Genomic DNA, 23,745 nt, shown 5'->3' with positions numbered 1-23,745 from the left:
TCTATTGTTGTGTCGTAAGTTGAATTAATTTCACAGAAGCTTATCTGTAAGATCAATAAGGAACATCTGTAGTCACTCATCTGTAGTCACTTCCACTTTCCCACACTGTCAAGCTGATTGTGACATCACTGGTCTAGTCCAATCGGCTTTCTGCCGGCCAATCAGCCTTCACTCCGCGTACTTTAAATCTCACTGTGTCTGTCTTGCAGTTTCCTTCCTCCAACTAACCCTCTCCCCGATCACCATCTCTAATTATTCAGGCTCTATTCAAGACTCCATCTTTATCTCCACCACCAGCGTTTAGACTCCAGGGGGTCCTGCCCTAATCCCATTGAGGTCTAACCGCCAAATACCTCAAATTGAATTCTGTACATAAATAAACCATGCTCAATTCCTTCTAATGATCTCTTCTTATTGAACTATATGTCAGCGTCATTGATGTACTGTGGAACTGTATAGAACATATCCTTGTTGGTATTTCTGTTATTTTGTCCCTTACAGTAAATTTTAGATGGTGGTGCAGGCTTGGTAAAGGTCATGAGTAAATAGATATGGGCCTCAAACATGGTCCACGGTTTATACTGTACGCCTTTGTGAGTGAACCTCTTCTCTTCCTGAAAGGTCACCTCTGAATCTCTTCTGCCTACATTTCTCTGCCCAATAACCGTAATACACGTTGAATATACGTAGATAATACTAGGAATCTTTCTGAGATTATATCTAATACATATGAATTTCTACAGAATTTCTATATTTTTTGATAATATTTACCCACCAAAATTGTACCCTTCAAGTGAAAAACTGCCAATGAAAAACGATACATAAAATATAAAGGCAGATTCTTTGAGGTTATAGGACTTTTCAGCTGCTGTTTCTAGATGGTGTCCATTAAAATGAGTACATGAGACAACCTGTCTGTCATCACTGACAGCTCTCACCATGAGGCCTTTTGGGGATCAGCTTCAGAGCGCTGAGAGGATCAGAACAGTAGGCATCCAGCCTGCAGTACTTGGCTAAAAGAAAAACCTTTTGCACAGAGTTTCACAGTTTTAAATAGTGCTGATTTTAAATTGTTACATTAGGATTGAGACAGTGAAACCTCAGAAAAGTCTGTAGCATAAATATTAGCACCACATTGTAGCTTTTTTCTACGATACTAAAAATTAAGAAAAGGACTTTAGCTGTGTGAACTGAAAAATGAGAAATCTCTCTTTCTCTCTCTCTTTCTCATATATCTATAACATGTTGCTTTTTTATTTCTAAGAATTTTGTGTTGTATTTCTTCTTGGTATTAAAAGGTTTATAGTACCATTTGGCCTCATCAAAACTGTGGATCATAATTTTGGTAGTTCCGCTGTTTTTTTGGCTTTGTTTTTTTAAATTAACTTCTTTGGTGAAAGTGAGTATTGCAAAAAAAAAACAAACCACTTTGCATGAGCTTTCTAAGCATTTCACTGTGACACACAACCCAAATGAGGAAGCATTTGTGATATGATTACAGATTGATTTTGTAAATTAGAAAAAATAGTCATATATTTCTTCTTCTAAGTTATTGAAAAGCACAGCCTACACATGAAGAGATGTTGCAAGGTAGTCACACATAAGTCACAATGCTGCAACTAGCACCTCACACATACATAATAATGAATATCTGAATTGACGTAGTTAATGTAAAACAAATTACAACCATGCTTCCATGGTTCTAGAGAGAACCATGCAGACTACAAGGCAGAGTTTCCCATTAATCAAAATTGCTCATGTAAAAAAAAAAGGATGATTGAAATTGATTTTTAGGTTTTGAGTGTATTAGGAATTAATGATACAAATATCTGGGGGAATTAAAAGCTAGCTGTATGAAGTCAAGTGTGGCCATCCATTTGGAGCAGTCAGCCAGGTGTGAGGACTGTTAATGTACAGAGGCAGGCTGACTTTTTCCATGTCTAACACATGTGGTTTGTGTAATAGTCTTTCCAAATTTCTGACTACAATGGTGCAGACACAATGAAAAAAGGAAACAAATGAGAAAAACTGTGTAAAATCATATATAGCGCACAGCATAAAAAAAATGTAGTAAATGAGTAGTTCATGTAACTTTTGCATTTTGTCTTAACAAAATTGTGTAACATCCCAAGAAAGAACACAACATGCATTGTTTGTTGTGGAAACTAGTTCAGGTACCCTACACTTGAACTAGTTTCCACTGCATGTATGTCGGTATCTGTAATGACAGCTTATAAGCATGTGCGTCATTAAAAATAGCTTCTTAGCACAGTTTAATCCTGAGCTTCATTCAGACAATCCTCGTGTGATTTCTCACACCTTCTTTGCATTGCAAAGTACATGCATATGAAGGTTATAATAGAGAATATTAATGTAAAATATTCTCAAGCATAAATATCAGACCTGCTCATTAAACAAGCGCTTTTGGACCATATGGTCCAAAGACTATACTGGCATTCTGTCAGAACTGGATTTATGGCTCTCAACCCTGTACACAATCCATGATCACACAGGCTCATTAAGTTACATGCAACTGAAAATGTATAACGTTAGTTTTGATCATAAAGCTTAATGGAGCACTGTAACAAAAAATACACCTTGTTTTTGACAAACTTTTCGTCCTTGTGTGTTTGTGTTCCCCTAATTCAAGCGTGTCCTCATTACTAGGGTGTGGGATGCTGTCTTTATATCAAAGCCACTGGCATCTGAGAGAGAGGCACAATGTCTTCTTTGCGTTGTTGGGCTGATGCACTCCTTACACCAATGGTTAGAATGGTCTCATTCACAGTGGGTCACAAAAAGATGCTTGGTCATTGTCATAGTTATGGGGTTTTAATTCTGTTACATACGGTCGTATTATACAATTATTGTTCTCCATATCTTATCTTCACAATCTTTTACCATCAACTTGCTTGATCATCTTTATGTTTTGTACTAAGCAGTTAATGGTTTCCACCATTATGTCATTTTCTCCTTTCAAACTAGTGTTCTTTGTGTTTTCCCAGTTTCTACATTTTTGTTGTGTATTTTTGTTCTTTTGTGCATCTTATTGTTTTTGTTTTTTTTTGTCTGTTTTTTGGACCTTACATTTTCATTTTCAGTCACCTGTTAATGATATTTAGCTTGTTGGATTAAAAGTATGGTGTTTGGATTTAGTCTTCTGATTCAAGTGTCTTCTGTTTACATCTTTAAAACCATTGAAGTAAGGCATCACATCAACTTGTTGTGAATGGCTGTATTTCAACCCAAGTCACAATCTTTTTCCCAAACATGACATAGCCTTTAGAAAGACATAAAATATATTAATCAGCCCAGTTTTGTTTCCTTTGGACAGTTTGTTCTTTATGTTAAGCTAACCAATGCTAATACTGTAGTAATACTGTAGTTAAACTAGTCTCCATACAACTAAGTTGTAAATTTCCCCCAGGGATCAATAAAGTATTCTGATTCTGATTATCTTTTGTTTTGTTTTTCTTTTTTTCAGGTCCTCGTTGCATAAGCTAACATGGACAAAGTGGTCATCAGTCTCCTGTTCCTGGGAACTGCAGTTACGATGGTCCATGCATGTCCCAAATACTGTGTCTGCCAGAACTTGTCAGAGTCCTTGGGGACTTTATGCCCCTCCAAAGGTCTGCTCTTTGTTCCACCAGACATTGACCGGCGAACTGTGGAGCTCCGGCTGGGTGGCAACTTCATCCTAAAGATCTCCACCCTGGACTTTGCCAATATGACAGGTCTGGTGGATCTCACTTTGTCCCGGAACACCATCAGCGACATCCAGCCTTTCTCATTTATTGACCTGGAGACATTAAGATCGTTACACCTGGATAGTAACCGGTTGACTGAACTGGGACCAGATGACCTCCGAGGACTGGTTAACCTGCAACACCTGATCCTCAACAACAATCAATTGAGCCGTATCTCTAAAGTAGCCTTTGATGACTTGTTACTGACACTGGAGGATCTTGATCTGTCATATAACAACTTGCGCACTGTGCCTTGGGAGGCCATCCGAAAGATGGTTAACCTCCATCAAATGAGTCTGGACCATAACCTCATCTCCTTCATTGCTGAGGGAACCTTTATAGATCTCGACAAACTGGCACGCTTGGACCTCACCTCTAATCGTCTTCAGAAGCTCCCTCCAGATCCTATCTTTGCACGTTCCCAGAGCAATGTGGTGATGAGCACACCATATGCACCCCTGCTCTCACTAAGCTTTGGTGGAAACCCTTTGCACTGCAATTGTGAAGTGCTTTGGCTTCGGAGACTGGAACGGGAGGACGATATGGAAACCTGTGCTTCTCCTGCCAGTCTAAAGGGACGCTACTTTTGGTCTGTTCGTGAGGAGGAATTTGTGTGTGAGCCCCCTCTGATCACACAACATACACACAAATTGCTCGTGCTCGAGGGACAGACAGCTAGCTTGCGCTGCAAAGCTGTTGGCGATCCAATGCCAACTGTGCATTGGGTTGCTCCTGATGACCGTTTGATTAGCAACTCCTCCAGAGCAACTGTATATGAAAATGGGACTCTGGATATAACAGTTACCACATCTAAGGACTACGGTACATTCACCTGCATTGCTGCTAATGCTGCAGGAGAATCTACAGCGTCCATTGAACTATCAATCATTCAACTCCCCCATCTGAGTAATGGTACAAACCGTACCACCCAGAACAAGTCAGGCCTGTCAGACATAACAAGCTCTACTAAGATCAGTAAAGGGGAGCCTAAAACTCTTCCAGAGAAGGTGGTGTCTGTATCAGAAGTGACCGCTGTTTCTGCTCTGGTCAAGTGGAGTGTTAGCAAAGCAACTCCAAAGGTCAAAATGTATCAGCTTCAGTACAATTGTTCTGAAGATGAAGTCCTCATTTACAGGTAAGAGTGATTACTGAAACTTGATTACATCTAAGTATGGGCTAAAAACTCTCTCTTCAAAGTGGCACACTGAGTCTTGACTGTAATCTTTAGCTTTAGAATACATACAGTTGGATTTCTTCTCTCAGCTGTTAATTGTTTGGTGGGTGAGTACTTGAGACAGTCAGTTCCTTTGAAGTGTTACTTGAAGATCAACATTCATTTTTCTTAATCCTTCTTGAGATTTTTTTGTTTAAATTAAGAATTGACGGGTTGCTGTGTTCACATTTTTAAGCAAAAAGTGCAATCCAAAGTGCAATCCTTGCCCTGAACCATTAATTAGAAATCCAAGAAGAAAAAGGATTATAGACCCTCATTTCAATGTATCCTTCTTAAGCTGCTCAAGTCCATAAAGTGTGAGCTTGGAGACTGTTACTGAAGATCTTTGGGCTCTGTGAAATCAATTTCCTATGTCAAATGAGACAGTGAAAGCGGCAACATTCAGCAAAGATAACTGTTTGGAAATACAAAAATACAGCCATGCTGTTTAATATTAAATTGATGCATTTAGGTACATTAACCTCCTAAGACCCCAACTCTTTCATTGCATGCATTTTTAATTTGTCTTTGCTATTTTGGCTGATTGGGACCTGATGAATGTAAAACCAAAGAATTATCTTTTTACCTGATGTAGTTTCTGAGAAGAGGATATCAGGCCCTCGTAGAGCTAAATTTCGTATTGTGGTCTAGACTCTAGGCAACCCAATATGTGATGTCCACATATGTGGACACCAGGTCCTAGGAGGTTAAAGGATGAGTAACAACAATCAGATTTATTCATACAGTATGAGTCCCAATTTATAGGACAACTTGGCCTTTTTTGAAGAGAGGGGAAGACATGCACCAAAGGGCCGCAGGTCAGACTCTAACTTGGGCCTAGTGCTCTCCGGCCATACGGCATATGGTTGTCTGCTCACTCACTGATCTAACCCGACCCCCTACACCTTTTTTTTTGCCACATAATGTGTTTTGTTTCCTCAAACTAATGTTAACTTATGTAAAGAAACTCACTGAAGGATCCTTGAATGACTAGTATGCTGAAGTTTATACATTACCACATTATGGTCTGTTTTAGGCAGGAAATTGAGCATTTTCATTTCAGGCTTACTAGCACTGATAACTGAGGCTTACTTTCTCTATCAAACACCATATCTGATCACCAATACCTGATCTAATGAAATAATAAGAAAATCCAAACGGCTGGGTATTAGCTAGGATTCTAAGAATAGAACTGTGCACAGCATTTGTGAAAGATATCACTCTGCCCAAATGCTTTTAATGCAACTTGCCATCACTGTAAATTCAATAATAAGCTGTTTATCTGATATCCTTGCTTTCATACTTAGTGCCAGCTTTTCATGCCAGAAAAAGGGAACAACATGAATTTTGAGATTTTTTTTTCATCCCAGTGACAGAAACAGTGGATGACTCATCTGTGTTCTAGTAAACGGCCTAATGAATTTTCTCTAATTTGTACAAAACTGCAACTGTAAGGCTAATGTAAGCTTTGTAAAATGTATTTTCCTTTTTCATTCAGTGATTCGCAGCAGCAAAATTGTTTCCCTGAAAAGAGATTATTTAAATTGCATTCTTGATGTTGTCAGTCAAGACTGGCCCCATATAACAAAACATGTACATTTATTTGTTTGAATGCTAGTTTGAGATATTAAAACCATGCAAGTTCTTAAATGCAGATTTAAGGATGAATTTCTTAGTTTAACTTCACTTTAGTGCACAGTTGGTAGCCATTAATTTAAGTGTTGAGCACTGACTTTGCTTACCATGTGATTTGATGCTTTATTCTTTAATGTAATCCTCAGTATGTACTTTATATACAGAAGAAAAAATGGCCTAAAGCAATTCATTTATCTGCACACCAGAATACACATTATAAACTGGAAGGAAAAGATAATGTGAAAAGACAGGACAACTACTGTTTCTGAATTAATACTGATATCCTTTCATAGCATGCATATGTGCACCCCTAGCTGGCCGATGTAGTTTCCCACTGCCTGCACTGAAACAATGGCATGATTAAAAATCAATCACAGCCATGTGGAGCAGAGGAGGGATTGCATGAGTCCACTGGAACATGTGAGGAAGCACAGCTTCTTCCTGGTTATGGGAGAAAGAGGCAATTAAGGATGAATAATGAACTGTAGCCCCGCTGGTGTCTGGGCTCTTTGGTGGAGGCACTTCAGAGGGATCAAAGCTTTCAACACATATGCTATAAGAAAACAGCAAGCAACAATGGATGAATGACTGAGGAATCTATTTATACATGCCCTTATGGGTATGTTGGAGTCTAAACCTTTTTTACCCCAGTGTTTTCCAGTTTCACATCAATAAATTATTTGTTGTATTGTACATGTAATTACAAAATTGTGTTGGAATATGATACATTACCAGAGATTTATTAATTTAGCATCAAAACAGCATTTTAAATCCAACTACTTTGAAGTTTTGGATTCGATGGCAGCATGTGCGACCTGTCAAGCACAGCAAATTACCCTACAAAGAAGCAAGACAATTGTAACACTTAAAAAACTTTACTGCATTCAGTTGGAAAGTCATGCGCAGGGTTTTAAATTACATGTTTTGACACGTGGAGAAAGAGGATTTACTAATTAAATGTCTCTGAGATCAAATATCCAGATGAATGAGTGGATAAAAGCAGTTGCTGTCTGTGCAACAAAATACAGGTTTTGAAAACACCCTTTTCATTGGCAAAGCTCTTGGGCAATTAACTTACTGCAGATTTGAGTTTCAGTTTAACTCAAAAAGCACTGAAGCTTAATTAAGCAGTCATATTAAAACATCAGAAATAATAACAAATTGACTTGAAACAACTTAATGCGTGTTTAATGGATTGTACAAGATATTACATTTAGCCAAAACAATATTTAAAAATTGTCCATTCACTATTTATCTCATTACTATTTGCTTGCATGGATATCAAATGGTATATACCGGGAGCAATGAAGTCATCTTTTTGAATTACTTTGTGCATATAAATAACTACTTAGCATGGTTAATTGTGTACTATTTCCTTGATATGTCAAAGCATAAGATATTAATTCAAACTACTTTCAACATTTTGGCACTATGGCCTTGTTTTGAATCCCTGTGGCAAGAAGTCTGTATTTTTAATGTCGTCTCTCTGTTTCTGTTTTCAGAATGATTCCCATGACTAACAGGGCCTTTGTACTCACTAATCTGGTCCCAGGGATGCAGTATGACCTGTGTGTCTTGGCCATTTGGGATGATACTGCTACGACTCTCACTGCCACCAATATTGTAGGCTGTGTCCAATTTGTCACCACTGAGGATTACCCACAGTGTCAGTCTATTCACAGTGGCTTCATGGGTGGCACTATGATCCTGGTCATCGGTGGCATCATCGTGGCCACACTGCTGGTTTTCATCATTATCCTCATGGTTCGCTATAAGGTGACGAGTGGGATCCAGACTAATAAACTGCCCACTGTGAGTAACACATACTCTCAGACGAACGGAGGAATGAACAGGTTCAACGGTGCCCCACCACAGGTCAAATCTACAGTGGTGGTCATGCGTGAGGAAATGGTAGAGTTCAAGTGTGGATCGCTCCAGAGCAGTCTCTCTTCGTCCTCCTCCTCTTCTAACTCGTTAGACAGCCAAACAGCAAGAGGGGCTGGTGACCGCTACAGCATGCAAAGCAGTGAGTGCACCACCCTGCCCAGCAACAAGTTCAGGAGGCACGGCCCCAAAGCACGCCCAAACTTGGACCACCTTTTAGGGGCCTTCACCTCACTGGAGCTGCGAGGGGCAGGGAGAGATGGCGCAGGGACTTCTGGACCCTCCACCAGTTCCAATGCTATGGCAGTGGCTGTGGTACCACCGTCTGATAAAGAACCATTGCTTGGAAGGGCAGAGTCCACAACCATGCTGGGACGCATCCTAGGGCTCCCCCAGGAGGGTAAGCCAAAGAGGAGCCATTCGTTTGACATGGGTCACGTAGGGGCCACACAGAGTCGCAGCAGCTACCCACGCAGGATCAGTAATATCTGGACTAAACGCAGTCTGTCTGTTAATGGCATGCTGCTGCAGTATGATGACAGTGAGGATGAGAAGCCCAGTTTTGAGAGCTCCGAGTGGGTAATGGAGAGCACGGTTTGAAGACCATAAAGACCACATGTGAGATTCATGACCAAACAATAAATCTATATGAGAATAAAAGAAACATGAGTGAAAAGTGAAGGATATCCCAAAGGGAAACTATCTTCTGCATGAAGCTAACCCAAGTGACAATATAAGACACTCAAATCAATAGATTCCTGGTCATGATCTCATCTCTGACAGTGTCAAACTGTATTTGAAAAATGTCCCCATTTTAAAACAACTGCAGAAATGGCCCACAAGGAATATTTCCCAAACCACAGGGTACATGAGATTATCCCTGAGGGGAGAAAAGGGAAAGAAAGACAAGAAATTCTAAGTGGATTTACTATGTCTTTATTAAAACAACTGAATACCAAGAGGATTTGCCTCGATTGTGGTGAAGTGGATCATAATGTCATGGACCCTCAGCATGAAATGGGACTACTGCAACAGTAGAAAGACCAGAGGAGCTAGTAGAAAATTAAAACAAAGTCATTTTTATTTTCAGTCATTTTTTCTATCATTTTTACTATTTATTATTTGAGGCAATTCATCAGCAGAAGCACATCTCGGTACTGAGTTTGTAGCTGTTGGTCACATACAAATAGACCCTCTCACACATACACATATGTAGAGGCTACCATCTCTCATACAGCCATTGCAAACACTTTCAAATTGATAACATGATTAATTTTCAGTAACAATATGGTCCTATTTTCTAGATACCATAACAATGAACCACAGCAAGCCAGTCTTGTATTTGTACCTCAGGTTATGTATCGTACGTTGTTATTTTAAAGCAAGTAGGACTACAGCTAAGATTGAACACAAACAGCTCCACACACAAAGTTCTTTGCTTGATTGTAAAGCTGTCAAAAAACTATTTGTTGCCATCCAGTCAAAATCCAGTGTGTTTCCAGCTCAGGTTAAATCCTGCTCTAACAAAATGTCAGTTTGAGTGCTTTGATACTCTCCCCATAGGTTAGCCCTGGTGACAATGGTCCCTGCAGGCAAAAGGCCCATTGATGTAAACAGAGTGTTCGCCTCAGGGTACGGTTTCAGATGTTATCAAGATATATTATAGTCACTGGACGTGGATGGTGTTTGAAATCCATCAAGCCCACTTAATCATTTGCCCAAAGCTGCCAAAAGCAGGATCTATCGTCAGGCTGTTATTCTCATGAGGTAACACAAACAAGAGAGTATGGCAATTACTCATTTAGCCAGGTTAAATGGAGGAATTTGTCATTTGATAAAGGTCATCGTGCTGCTTAGAAGAAAGGAAAAAAGGGGAACGATAACTCATTAAGGGCCAAACATTTCACCAAGTTACATGATACAGAACCTTTGTTGGTTTATGTATTATTTCAATTGATCCATCAGAGAGCCCATTTATCTTTCATTCTCTTTCATACAGGGCTGTACATTGCAGTAAAATACTTTGAATTAGACTCTACTCAGATTACTGCTGATCAAAACTGCAACATCTCTGCATTTTAATGCCTTTCTCGATATTCTGTGGATCTCTGCTGCATTTTAACATGTGGGATGGTCATCGGTTTTCGTTTCTTCCCTACAGTAGGTGTACCGTTCTGTATATTGGCATTCTTTTTGTACAATAACTGGGTGAGAATGTAAATGGGGATGGGGGAAGGGGGCAATCGTGCAGTAGTACTTTTATTTTTATGTGAAGCAAACAGTGAGAAGGTGCTTTACTGTGACGTACCAACTTGATCATTGTTAGTTGGCTTACTGAAATGGGAGTGGAGGAGTGGCTTTTGTTAAAGGGTCAAGCCACTCAAATGACTAAAATACTTATTGTCCAACTTATCTCAAGTGGTATTCCTGCATGTACACTGTAGACAATCTTGGTTTTATTTGCTCATGGTTTCAGAGAGCTTTGCCTCTAGTGCAATACAACGGTGTTGGAAAATGCAGACCAATATATATATAGTTTAACAATGTATCTCTTCTATAGATCTGTTACATCTGTTACAAAAATGATCAGGACCCTGTTTACCTAAAGCTTTAATCATTGTTTAACCCAATATCACCACAAAACGTGCAATAGACACGCCAGTCCACCGTGTCCGTTTCACTCTTTGCCTCTACAAAGCGTGAAAAGGACACGCATGTCGAAGTTCCAGTAAGCTGCAGTAAAAGAAGAGGGAGATATTTTATTTCAAGCCAACTTGAAAAGAATCACAGTAAAGTGTTTAAATAGATATTATTAACACATTTACATGTAAATACATATTAGCCCCCTAGCTTAACCATTTGTGGCGATTAAGGACCTTGGAATGTCCTGCATATGTTTTTTTGGTCACTACTGACTTCTTGGTTCTAAATATATTATCTGCCACTGCTGGTAATGCGGTAATGTAACTTCTGTATGTGTGTCCATTTCATGTTTTGGAGAGGCAAAGCGTGAAATGGACGTGGTGGACCAGAGTGTATATTACATGTTTTGCCGCAATACTGAGTTGCACTGTATCCGTGCCATACAGTATATCCATTCTAGCCAGTGAGCCACACTGCTGACATTAAGTGTGTTTAACTGTATATGACATACAGTATATCCAAATGAGCTTTAAAATCATGAGCTTATAAATTCAGCAATTTAAAAAGCACAAACATTCTCTAATAATGTGTCTAAAATAAATGATAAATTCAGAGTAATACCTACAAAGTGGCCAATGACATAAATCATTTGTTCAAGATGATTGCAACAGGGTTATGGGACGAAGCGTGCACTGCTCCAATGGATGAATGAGACTTTTTTCTTATTATTCTTATTATTCAGTTGCAGGGATAGAACTTTGTTCCAGAAAGCCACATGTGCATTTAGGACTGAGACAGTTGAGGCATGGAGTTACTTTTGTGTCATTTAAAATATTACATTTGCATTATAAAACATAAAAAAACAACCTTGTTTTTAAATCCAAAGGTTTTACTGTTGAGCTCACTCTCGTGGGCAGTCTCTGTTGGTCAGCATGGCAGCTTCCACAGTTTGCAAATAAGAGAGTGAGAGCATAAATGACATAAAATCAATGTGTAGGTGTGTTTGCACATAACATTCATCTTGGTAATGGCAATAATGTTATGTTTAAACTACGATTGGTATTATTTTACTTCACTTTTTTTTGCCTGTAGCCAGATATGGATTTTCATAATCAGTTTCCACATCACAGTTTGTTGAACAAAAGCAATCTACATGGAGTCCTTTATAAAACGAAACATTCTTTGTGTTATTGTGGCAAAGGCTAGATATAAACATACCTGTGCAGTGACTTTTCTGCCTTCTTTGCTCTTTCTATGCTTTCACCACACAATTATTTACCAACTGTCAGTGTTGTGACTCTAATCAGTAGAGACATGTCATATTTCACCTTAAGACCCACGTTCGACTTAACCAGCAGCAGTTTTGGATTTACACTCAAAAGTTTGATTGATATTAAATCAATGAAAAGAAAACTAAGGAAATAAGGAAAAAACATCTATACAGTTTTTTCTTTCTTTCTTTTTTTTTTGCAAAATTATCTTGTTTGTTTGCATAAAAGTGACAGAAAAGTACCCATATTAGTCCTTACTTCTTTAAGAACCATATATTGTTTTATAATAACATTTCTACTGTTTTGACAATCGTTCCCATTTTCCAGTTCAGTTCCAAAATGATCTGATTCATGAATTGAACAAAAACTAATTCAGCAGCAGCAGCAGCAAAACCGTTCTCATCAAAACCCTCCAATATCAGTGTAAATGTTCTTCTGTACCAGAGCTGTAGCCCAGGTGCAGCAATAAGCTACACAGACATGCTTCTGTATCACTGTCTGATTTTTTTTTGTTCCCAGCATATTGTTTTCCACGAAAACCTGTATGAAACACTTTGAATCACTGCCAACTATGTAACTTTTCGCAGGAATTTGCTAGCCTGAGGAATACCTACACAATGCTGAACAGAAAAAATCGAAATGACTGAGCCCGTAATAAAGTGTTAATCTTTATCTTTGAGATTTTGAGTCCTCAACGAATGTCGTTTTACCCTCAATTTAATGTTTGCCAAAACATTACAACTTTTTAAACAATTGTTAGCTTACATTTTTGAAGATTTTTGTCTTTGCTGCAAATGAATGAGTGCTACAGACCGTGTGATTCATAACATTTATTATTTATTCTTAACAGAATAAGTCAGATTACCCAATATCATCAGCACGTTACTTTAGTATCTCAGGTATTTTGTTTGCAGACACTTGTCTGCCTAATTTGCCAATAACAGTTGGTTTTAATGACAACGATGCAACAAAGTCACAAAAAAAAAACAAGTTAGGTACATTTTTATCTATATTGTCCACTTTCATGCAACAAATCATCCTCCCTCTTTTGGTTTCATTTCTATTAATTTCTCATTATATCCTGATAGTTTCACTCATTATTATAAGCGGAGAGCATTTTACCTTACATATTAAAACAAGTTGTTTTGCTAAAGATTTTGAAATTGAATTCATTGTGACTATAAGCAGAAGAAACCTAAATCTATTCCCATCTGTTTTATTTCATCTGAAGTTTCAAGGATGCTTATTTTGGAATTTGAGCAAATAAAACCAGAAAACATTTGCTTTTGTGACACTGGGGGTACACGTTGAAATATGTATTTTAGTGAATGTGTGAAGTGACCCTTTAACCTGCCGTCTCTGCTTGTGACATCATATAACATCCCCCTCCACTCTGCTAACTAAGATATAAATTTAAGTGTGTATTTGACTCAACATAGTCATGATTCTCACCTGAGGTTCCAGGACAAAAACAAGAAAAAAAACCTGTTTATGTGTGAAAACATTTTGCTACAAAAGAATATAAAATATTGTCTAATTCCTATGAACCAAAATGGCTCTTCTGTCTTTCTTCTTCCTGCGACATCAAGTTACTTTACAGATTCCATTATTGATGACATTTTTCAAATGTGATCCTTATGAATGGAAAGTGTTGTCTAACCGCGTCTGCCTACAAAATACAAAGAAGCTAATGGAGTGTTCTTCCCCTCATGCGGTGTTTGTTTACCGCAGATGAGCCACGGGTTTTCCTCCTGAGGTCCAGCTGCTGTAATCAGGCCAGTTGCTGCTGACTCACCTCAGCACTGCCCTTATTACAAATCACCGGTACATGCAGCTCCTGGCCAGAGCCCATAATAAGGCCTTAATTCATATAATCTGTCAGGAAAGGTGCTTACGGCAGCACAGAGTAAATATAATCTCCACAAGGGCCAAGCGCTGCTTGATAAGACAGCGATGTGCACCTCCTGAAGGCTCAAGAGGAAGATGACCGCTGCGTGCTGAACGTCGGGAAGTTCGTTTGGAATGGGGCTTTGTGTTTTCACGATACAACGGATATTCAGATATACACTTTTATAGGATCTGAGCTGAAAGGTTATCAGATAGACAGCAGCATTTTTTAAGAGAGTAAATTAAGGACACTGCATTTTTTCTCACATCACAGGTTTATGTGTGAGATCTGCAAGAGCTATCAGGTTGCTATTCAGTAAAACAAGTTGAAGAAAAAAGCACCTTTAACAAACCTGACCGTAGTCTTTTTGTGTGTTTTTTTTCTTACACTGTTGTTTCTTTTTGTGACAGCTACATTGAAAACAAATCAGAGCGTCAATGTGTTTACAAAGTCTGCTGCCACTTAGCATTTATTCACTGAAACTGAACATGAGCCCAGTCTGCAGGTCATCATATTTGCATAAAGCCTTGGTAAATAAACCTGATGTTTTGATGTATCTGGAAAACAAAGAAATGTTTTTTCCCTCACTATTGCTGAAGTTGGAATGTTGATGAAAAAAAATGTAACCGTACAGTCCACAAGAAGAAAGCTACATGAGGTAATACAGCCTGTTTCTACATCCACCTTTCTAAATATAGCGCAGGTATGATTTGCCACACAGGAAAACATGGATTCTTGCAATCGAGAAGCTATAAAGAAACAGCATAAATAATGGCAAAGCATGGTACTTCAAATAATATAAAATATTTTAAGATATTAATACCACAACAAAAATAATTCTTAAAAAAAAAGTGAATGCAGAGGAAAGCAGAATTGTCTTACTTGCTTACTTATTGAACCACTGAGTAATACAAAAAAAGTCCTTTAGTGATGAAGGGTTACACAGTCTGGTGATTTCTTAACCGGAGGTGTAATGGTTGGATGACTCATGAAAAAAAATCAGCTTCTGTCTCTCTCACTCGTCAGGCTTACTCTCGGTACCTTTGTGTGCATACAATAGCTGTAACTGTATCTGTAATCTCTAGACTTTTCAGACATGATTTTTGCTGCTCAGCCACTCTATTGGGGAAAACAGTCAGGTTCAGTAAATGTTTGTATGATTTTCTGATCTCTAATTCTATATTATACAGGATTATCTTTGCAAGATGCACAAAACTGAACAACTGTGCAATTTGCACCTTTGCTTTTCTTCTATTTCTGAAACAGAGACCTTAATGTGCAGCACGTGAAAAGGACTGTTCATCCTTAGGCCACATGTCTTTAAGCATTTTCACTTCGAATCTATTCAGCTGAAACAAATTCTAGTGTATTTAATTTGAAATGGTGAGAGTGTCCGTCAAATCAAATGTGGCCAGAAGAGCCTCTTTCCAGTGTAGTCAGTGGACTCTGGTGAGTTTTCTTTCCAGAGGAAAATAACCAAACACATTTGATTTGATTTTTGTGAAAACAGTTCTGGGATTTTAGAGTAAATTGCTAGTAACAAATATATCTGCTGTCTACGAACTGTTCGGGGAATATTTCTGTTTAGCATGTATTTATGTAAATCACTAGATAACCATGGCCAGCACATTAGGACAGAGAACTATTATGTTTTGCTTACATCCTTTGTGGTTTAAGTTGATTCAAAAGAGTAGCATCCCAGAATGTTTGTACAGATGCCTCTTCGTTCTCTCATGAAGTGTTTGTTAGAATTAAGTGATTTATCTGCAGGTGCAGAGTGATAAACATAACAATCACATCCATAATTACTCATTTCTTTGTGAGCTCTTAGTGAACATAAATGTACACAAGAAGTTTTAGAATGCCCACTCCAGAATGCAAAACATGCAGCAGCTCTCCGAGTTACTTATTAGTCTGTATAATAAGTGCTTTAATTTTGGCTGGTTTCTAGGAAGTCAGCTTGAACAAAAATCATACCAGAACTGATCGATGCATTATTTATTCCCACCATGTTAGAATGTTATCATATGCTATTTACCAAAGATAAAGGTGAGTTTTGCAGGCATTGGTCCAAATCCAGAGTTTCCTACTTGATGATAATTTTTTTAATCTGCACACCATGGGCTGACACCGCCATCTTTGAAGAGATATGACTCAAGAATCAAATCCAGTTTCTGATGAAATTAAATGGTCCAATCCGTGGCTTCACAAAGAAAGGTAACTTCTATGAAACTTCCTCAAAAGCACCCCTGCTTCAGGACTGATTATTTATTAACAAGTGTAAAATGTTATTCTATTTCAAATAATAGTAGACAGTTACTGCAGGTACCTCTTAGTAATTTAAAGGGATAGTTTTACAAATTATCACTTTAACCCTACCTACCATAGAACCAAGTCCGCCAGAGCTTATCTTTATATTTTTACATGCTGTAGTGCCATTATTGGGAGCATTTCAAATTGCTATACATCAATACAACTGTTATATCCCAAATTTTAATAATATGTATGCATTAAGTCCATAGTAACTACATAAATTGCAAAAAAGTGGAAAGAAACTACAAAAAATTGAAAATCGTTTTTGTTTCTTTTTTACATATATTTCTAGCTAGAGAAATTTAAGACGTTTATCCCTCAAAACTGTAAATACAAATAAGTAGCACAAATTAGTTTCCCACCACAGGAAATTTATTTTGAGTGTCTTCATAGTTTTATTTTCAGATATACCAATTTTTATACACTGCAGGAAAAACCAAAAATAAATATCATGTAAATTTGTAAAAAAAAAAAAAGTGCATCAAAATAAACTATTTCCAGCAGTGCAATTTGAGTTCTAAGCATCCCAGAAACTATACAGAAAAGCATAAAGTCAAACACGACTTTTAAAAAACACCAGAATAGGCTTACAAGGCCCCGAAGATAAAAAACTACATTTTCCGTGAAAATGATGTCATTTCCGGTTTGGGGCAGGAAATGGCAGACATGCGATAGTTTGTGCTAACAGCTATTCCAATGTAGGAAGTGTTATGAACAGCTGATCAGGACAAGCTGATGGCATAAAATGTAAGTACAACTCCTCCGGTTTCATATGCAAAAAGAATTATTGCGCTAGCTTATGTGGTTGCAGTTCTACAAGGATTAGAATTTAAAAGGAAGAATTTAAAGGATTTAAATAGTTATGCAAAACAGGGTCCAGAACAGCAAAACAAACAAACAAAAAAATGTACTATTCATCAGGTGCAAGCTGTGTTCCAGGTCAGGAAAGTGCACCAAGCAGGACTGCTCAGTAAAACAGTCAATGTCTCAAATAACATGAATGAAGCATAATTAGCAGAGTCAAAATTGCAGACACAAACAGTGGGAGCTCAATTCAAGGTTTATTTATTAGGATGACGTGTGCAAGGGGACGGATGAATCCCAGACAGAGGTTTTCCTGAGAGATTTATTTCAGAGTGAATTCTCAGTCCGACTGGCTGGCACGTGACAATGTGAGACGGGGAGAGAAGCTCAGGCACACACTAGGAAAGAAAAAAAGGCTGAATCTGATACCAGTGTTGAGCTGTAGAATCTGGCAAAGGCTGGATGACTGAGCCAGTCCTTAAATATTCACGAGGGATGTGATCTGGTGCAGGTGTACCAGTTACGGATCAAACAGGAACTGCTGAGAGTATGTGCATCCAGGAAAACCTCTGACAAAGTAAGGCCTGCCCACTCACACACGTTCAAACCAAAGATTCACAATGAGGGACAGGTCCATGTACTTCAAGAAACTGAGGAACAGGCAACAGCTCTAAAGAAACAATAAAAAGCAATAGTTAATACATTTATAGAGTTTATCCAAGATGATGGAAAGAATTGAGCAAAGTCTCAGATACAGTATGTGGGGGTGTAACTGGAGGCAAATGCATCACAGTGGGCTTAATCATGGCATTAAAAAAGGGCGGAGCCTGTCACGGAAGATTTAAAGTAGGGAAGTAGTAGCACAAAAATATGTTAACTAAACGAAATGGGATACTAATAACAATAAAAATAATAATTCAAATGTGGCATTCAGAGCTGTGCATGCAGAAAAGGATTTATTTACAGCAGCAGGTGAGATATGTACACATATACAGCAAATGTGGGGAGTGGCCTCCAGGGATTCCAAGGGAAGGTCCAAGGCTGGGGGAGGAAACACACTCACACTCCTCTTCACTTAGCCCATGATACAAAACACACTCAGTCCAAAATCCACGCCGTGCCTCATTCACACTCTTGCTAATCCAGGTAGGGTCCAGGGAATACAGGCGGGGGTCCAAGAAGGTGGAAGTAAGTACAACGATCCACCGAGGACCAACACTCCACCAAGGCCTTAAGTACTGCCTGAAGCAATTAGCAGAGATGAGCAGCAGGTGAGTAGTGCGTGAGCGTGGAGTCCAAGATGGCCCAAACACCCAGACAGCGCCCTGGAGGAAAAGGTGAGTACAGCAAACCATGACAGTCTGACCCGACCCAATGAGCATGCCCAATATAGTTTTTCATTCTGACTCTCACAGAGTCCCATGTAATACGTGCAATAGACACGCCGGTACATTGTATCCATTTCATGCTTTGCCTCTCCAAAACATGAAATGGACAAGCATGCAGAAGTTGCATTACCAGCAGAGGGAGATTATATATTTAAAGCCAAGGAGTCACTAATGAGCAAAAAAAACGTATAAAGTGCATCGCCAGAGACGATTATGCTAGGTGACTAATATGTATACATGTAAATGTGTTTTTCCCCACAGAAAAATTTACCTCGGATAAATAAGCTAACCCGAAATAAATCCTACCAATAAGCAGAATTGAAAATGACATTGGCCTCCACACAAGCTTAAAACTTTCATTCCCTACACAAATATAAATAATTCAGTTTAACTCCATATCATTAGCACTAGGGCTAATGATATGCCAGGAGTCTCCACACACACACACACACACACACACACACACACACACACACACACACACACACACACACACACACACACACACACACACACGGCAGTATATGCAGATTCAGCTTCCTCACTTGAGTGGAATAAGTGTTCTGATTTGTGCCAGCTAGGATACGAAATAAGCACTTTGTTAACAGCAAAGTTTTGATGAATAGAGAAAAAGCAGGCAAGATTTGTTGACTATCATTGTTTCTTTGGCTGTGCTACCCAGTAGGCGCGTTCATCCTAATTATCTTGATCTGCTTTCATCTTTGACTTTCACTCTCAGTGCTTTACTCCAGAAACTACTACTTAAGTTTTATTTTGCAGGGCAGTAACCCCGTTTAGGCTGTCTGATTTTTTTAAACAGTTACTTTAATGCAGCTTTTGCACGCTAGCAGACCCACAATGCATCTATCCATCTTCTAGGATGCCTGAGCGTGGCCCGCAGCAGTCTGTTTTGTCTTTTTATAGAGTCAAAGCAGATTTTATTGGAGGTCATGAATAAAGGTTTTCATGTCCAACATGCTTTTTGAAACCAAGCCTTATCTATCATCGCCCTCATCACTACATTCATGGTGTTCCTGTATTCCTTGAATGCTATATTAATAACCCTATTATTAATAGCTCCTAAGGGACACACTAACTCAGCGTGGGGTTTGTTTATTCCTGAGACAAAGTTGTCTGGGCAGGGAAAGTTTAAAATTTGTGCCTGCCAGATGCAATTTTGCCTCTTCTCCGAGTCGGTCTGCTTTCTATCTGGCTTAATAAGTATCACATTAGCTGTCACTCTGACTCTCTCTCTGTAACAAGCAATTAAGTGAAACCTGTATAATAGTGTAATAATAGTCAAACTGCAATAAAATGCTTCTCTGGATGGATAGAAAATGCAATTACATCACCCCATTATTACATTAACTGTCATTTCTACAGTTTCTTCATGATGGGCTCATATTTCTATTAATTCCAGTCTTGATATTTTCATGTCTGCCATACCTAACATGATTTTATGAAGTATTTATTCCTTGAATAATTTTACCAACGTCTAGTTATTTCAGCAGATGTAGTAATGACTGGCTGAAGAAAATCATTAACAATTGTAGAGTAAAACTTCACTAATCTATATAATTTATTCAGATTCAGCAGTTTGGAGACAAAGTTAGAGAAATAAGGCTGAGATACCTGAGGTGGGATAATGAATAAATTGAACAATTGGACCTCTGAGCAGCAGAGGAAAAGAGGAAGACTAAAGAGAAGTTTTATGGCTATAGTGAAGGAGAACATGCAGAGGGCTGGTCTGACACAAGAAGCATGGGGGAGATAATCCTCTGTGGTGGCCCCAAAGGAAGCATCTGAAAGAAGATGTAAAAGATTCAGTCCGTTCATTTACATTAATTTCCCAATACAGCAGGCATGCAGGCTTCACATAACTCTATACACAGCAGACAGCTAGTAGGTAGAGAGTATGGTGTTGTATTAAGGGCTCAGCATTCTTCTGTGTAGGCAAATACCTACGCAAATGGGAGAATAATAAAAAGAATAACTTCACTCCTTTACATATTGAAATATTTTTTTTCTATTTATTTTACATTTAAGTTTTTTGTGAGTTTTCACAATCAACCGGAGCTGGCCTCCTGTGATGCACCTACACAATGTCTGTGTTCCCCTAAACTTTCCCTGCATGGGAGCTGCGCTAAGTTTCCAAATAACCAGTCAATGCGTGCCCTGCGTTGCATCAGTACTTCTCCACCTCCACTGATTATTTTTTCAACACCTCCATTTTTTCATCTTTCAGCTCAAGAACTCATGTGCTATTCAGAGTATGATGTAATATGCGATGTGAGATTTGGCACTGAAATCACCCCTGTATGCTGTCGATAGCCCTGTTAAGTGAGCATGTCAATACTAACGCGTGAAGGTCACAAGCAAAAAAGGGGTAAACCTCAATCATCAATTTAAAAAAAAAAAAAAAGAGAGAGAAAAACGAACTAAATCTCCCCTGTCAAATAGTGTTATCAACAGACACACATTTCTATAAATTAAAGTAAGTCTATGAAGGCTTTTCAACCTTATCTGTGCAAACTCAACCTATAAGCGCTTAAGCAATGCTTCATTCAGCTGACAGTTAATCACAAACTTACTAAAGAAAAGCTTAGATAAAGTTGTGTTTACTGAATGTACCCAGGAGAATAAAACTTTGAGCTCTAAAATGTAATTGCTGCCTTGCAGACTGAAAAAAAGCTCTGGAACAGAAATGTAAAATCTGTCATGATGGAATTTCTAACTGACTGTTAGAAGCGATGCAGCAGTTTGACAGCTCGAATCAGTTGGTTGACAGACTGATTTTTTTATTATTCAAAAATCTGCGATGATCTGAGCAGAAGTTTAATACATTTTGTCTAATGGCAGAAGAAGCAACTTGTGTTCTGGGGGCCTCTGGATGTCTGGAGTTTTGATCTCCTCCACACCTGCTTCACGCCCTGGAGGACGGGGCTGTGGCCCCCCCACACCCTCTAGCAGATTATTACATGAAGGAACCTTTTAAAAAAACAAAAAACAAGCGCGTCCATGCTCACAGGTGTACACACGGGTGATCACACCCACAAACTACACCCTTTTTGGCTCCTACCTCAAAGCACACTGTGTTCTGTTGATCTTATGTGCTGCACAATAATGTTTAACATTTAGTATTTACTGTCATATTCCCATATATCATTGTGATGCTGTTTATTCTATTACTCTTGTTCTCTTCTGCTTGCTTTCTTTTTTCTTTCTCAGCAGGTGATCCAGGTGATCGATATATGCATTTTTTTTTCTCTGCCCGTTCTGTTGGTTTTTGTCTTTTGCCCTTCTCCCCCGTCCCTCTTCTCAGCTGTTTCTCTTTCCCTCTTTCTTTCTCCCCTTCTTTCCCCCAGTCAAGTCTGTCCCGTATTCAGTAAGTGAAAATAAAATAAACAATAAAAGGTGAATCCAATGGACCATTACGGCAAGGCTGGGATGGTCAGTTTGGTAAAGTAAATCCGTTGGGCATCTTTCTTTGCCTTTAGACAACAATTCTGATGGCAAAAGAGCCAAACGGGACAGGCCAAAAAAAAAAGAAAAAAAAAAAAAAAGAAGAAGCAACTGTTTGCTGTTAAATGTCTTAGCTGCACCAGTTAATCTCTTTTTATATTTGGTAAATGATTAAATGACTGTTGGTATAATGAACCTATAGGAAACAGTCATCTGATTTTGATGTGCACTTTAAGGTCTATTTTGTTTTTGCGTGTCTCGGCTAATGGATTGGATGGAACTGTTTGGTGGGAAAAAATTAAATTAAATAAAATCTCACAGCATGTGGGCGACAGATCCGGAGGTAGAGTGTGGAATCCACTAATTGGAAGGTGAAAGGGGTTCGCTCCCAGGCTCCTCCACTCCACATTTCAAAGTGTGTTTAAGCAAGAAACTGAATCATAGACTAGGCACAAGAAAATGTGATGTACAAACATACAAAATACAGGCTTTGTGTGAATGTATGTTTGAAGGGGTGAATATAACTTTGTGTTAATCAAGATGAGTGGTTGATAAAACAATAAAATGCTATGGATGCAGTCATCTTACAATTTCTATGCCCTTCACCAAACTGCAGTGCCAGCTAGCCAGTGAACACAGCAGAGCTAGCAAGCATAACAGACAGTTGTTCCCCCAAGTGTTTCAGGAGGCACACACTGACCCCAAAATCATCAGGTGATTCAAACTAATGTTGTGTCTTCTATAGCATAATAGCAATTATGGCTTCTTGTCAAATCTGCCCAACAGCAAACTCTAAATGTTTCTGACCAACTGGTTCCTTTTTTAGTAGGCTCGCGCCCAAAAAAACAAAACAAAAAAATAAATTGCAACCAAATTAAATAACAACTCGAGGTGAGAATTAATGTCAATATATAAGATAAGTTAAGATTACTGCTGACTGTAGCTATCACTGCAATAATGCAAAATCTAATTTAGTGACCCGCAGCATCAGTAGAATTACATACTGCAGCTCCTGATCAATAATGTTCGTCTGCCTTTCCTTAACAGGCCTATATTGTGTCTCACTGCTGTTGTATCAGTGATAACAAGAAGTGCCAGCAGCATTAATTAACAATATATGTTTGTCAGTAATGTATGACATTGTAGGTTATTGGAAGAAAAATAAGATAATTGGAGTTATCTACACATTTGCCAGAGATGAGGTGGAAACAAAGGAGACAAATTACACAAAAGCACATGCGACTTTCAGATGGACAGCTTTTGTTTTGCTGTCAGGAGAAGCAAATAAGCTCCATTAATGGTGGCAGTCTAAATCATCCTTTGACTGCTGGCTGAAGAAACATCACTTTATTAATGTTATCTAAAGATTTAGTGTCGCTACTAAAGCTGAAACCAGACAGAAAATACTTCAGCGAACAAGTAATAGAAGCCTCTCCTGAATGAGTTACAATTCAGTGGTAAGATCGGGTAGGTAATACCAGAGAATTTAGTCAGAGTT

General features: G+C 38.6%; 1 protein-coding gene across 9 annotated transcripts in view; it reads left to right on the top strand.

The window, feature by feature from the left end:
- Nucleotides 1–12,541, top strand: part of LOC113012449 (leucine-rich repeat and fibronectin type-III domain-containing protein 2) — a 137,516-nt gene extending 124,975 nt beyond the window's left edge. For 8 of the 9 annotated variants that reach the window (XM_026152670.1, XM_026152671.1, XM_026152663.1 and 5 more), the window contains 2 exons: nt 3,485–4,881; nt 8,097–12,541. In XM_026152670.1, the coding sequence (XP_026008455.1) occupies nt 3,506–4,881; nt 8,097–9,078 (2,358 nt within the window). In that variant the 5' untranslated portion in view covers nt 3,485–3,505 and the 3' untranslated portion in view covers nt 9,079–12,541. Of the gene's footprint in view, nt 1–3,484; nt 5,421–8,096 lie in introns of those variants that run through there. The other variant, XM_026152672.1, reaches the window with a different exon arrangement.
- The last annotated feature ends 11,204 nt before the right edge of the window (nt 12,542–23,745 follow it).

The sequence above is a fragment of the Astatotilapia calliptera genome, chromosome 19, assembly GCF_900246225.1.
Source record: "Astatotilapia calliptera chromosome 19, fAstCal1.2, whole genome shotgun sequence".
Lineage (NCBI taxonomy): Eukaryota > Metazoa > Chordata > Actinopteri > Cichliformes > Cichlidae > Astatotilapia > Astatotilapia calliptera.
The sequence above is the reverse complement of the archived record's forward strand: the minus strand, read 5'-3'. Positions and strand labels throughout refer to the sequence as shown.